Raw genomic sequence first — 1,086 nt, 5'->3', positions numbered from 1 at the left:
ATATATGCTGTATTTTTTTTTCAGTTTTTATTAAATTATGTATATGAAATATATCCTGATGTAATCTAATTTCACCCAGTACTTGTCTCATATTGCTTGAGAGCTGTTTTACATATGAATTAGTCATTGGACTCACAAAGGCCTACCGCTGTACTCCTGCCTGACCCTATGCATATAGAGTAAGATAACAGCATGCTCCTCTCTCTAAACAGTTCTCTTCCTGAGCTCCTGGAAAAGAAGAGACTGATTGACCTCCACACCAACGTTGCCACAGCGGTTTTGGACCACATCAAGGTCAGTGCTCCATGAGAAAAATTATTTTCATCTCTTGGGTTACATCTTCTCAGCACATTGTATTATTTCTGTGAGGTTGAGCGGCATATTTTTTCCTCTAAATTTGCCTTTCTGTCTTTAGAGCCGTAAGCTTGATGTGTACTTCGAATATGAGGAGAAACTAATGAGCAAGTCCACACTTGATAAATCCCTGCTGGACATTATCAGTGATCCTGATGGTGAGTCTTTCTTGTGTTAAGCATTCAAGGCTATCAGTGTAATCAGTTCCATCTCTAAGCCCTATTTGGAAAGGATTATTTTTATACGGGGAGGTGGTAATGCAATAATTACCAAAACTTCTACTTGATTTGAAAACAAATATGTCTTAATTTTTATTTATTTTTGGTCTGGGTATTTTCATGCAGCTGAGAGTTCACTTATTAACGTGCATTAAGGAATGTAACAATGCACCAATTGTCTTCCCAAACTTGTAATAAGAAGCACTTATAAACTGAGAAGCTTTAAGTGCTTCCTGCTAAAATAAAAGCATGATGGTTTGATCATTGGAAAATTTAGAAATTCTGTATTGAATATCAGTATTGTAATTATAGTTTTTATTATAAATTTTCTTAAATATTACATTTTAATATTTTATGTTGAGATATTGTAATAGTATTTTGTTTTAAATGTTATTTAGTAATAATGATAATCTTTATTACTATTATTATTTTATAGCCATATTTTATATATAATCACTACATTTTTGACCAAAATGTACAGCCCTACAAACAAGCACAGTAAATTTAGGCTTTT

The 1,086-nt window shown here is 32.7% G+C and overlaps 1 protein-coding gene across 1 annotated transcript in view; it reads left to right on the top strand.

The window, feature by feature from the left end:
* Positions 1-164, top strand: part of LOC107579376 (sec1 family domain-containing protein 1-like) — a 2,792-nt gene extending 2,628 nt beyond the window's left edge. Inside the window, exon 6 of the mRNA XM_016265210.1 lies at positions 124-164. Within this exon, the coding sequence (XP_016120696.1) occupies positions 124-164 (41 nt within the window). The remainder of the gene's footprint in view (positions 1-123) is intronic.
* Positions 165-1,086: the final 922 nt, after the last annotated feature.

Source organism: Sinocyclocheilus grahami, unplaced genomic scaffold (assembly GCF_001515645.1).
Source record: "Sinocyclocheilus grahami isolate Dianchi unplaced genomic scaffold, SAMN03320097.WGS_v1.1 scaffold16897.1, whole genome shotgun sequence".
Taxonomy (NCBI): domain Eukaryota; kingdom Metazoa; phylum Chordata; class Actinopteri; order Cypriniformes; family Cyprinidae; genus Sinocyclocheilus; species Sinocyclocheilus grahami.
This window is presented reverse-complemented; position numbering and strand designations above follow the sequence as displayed.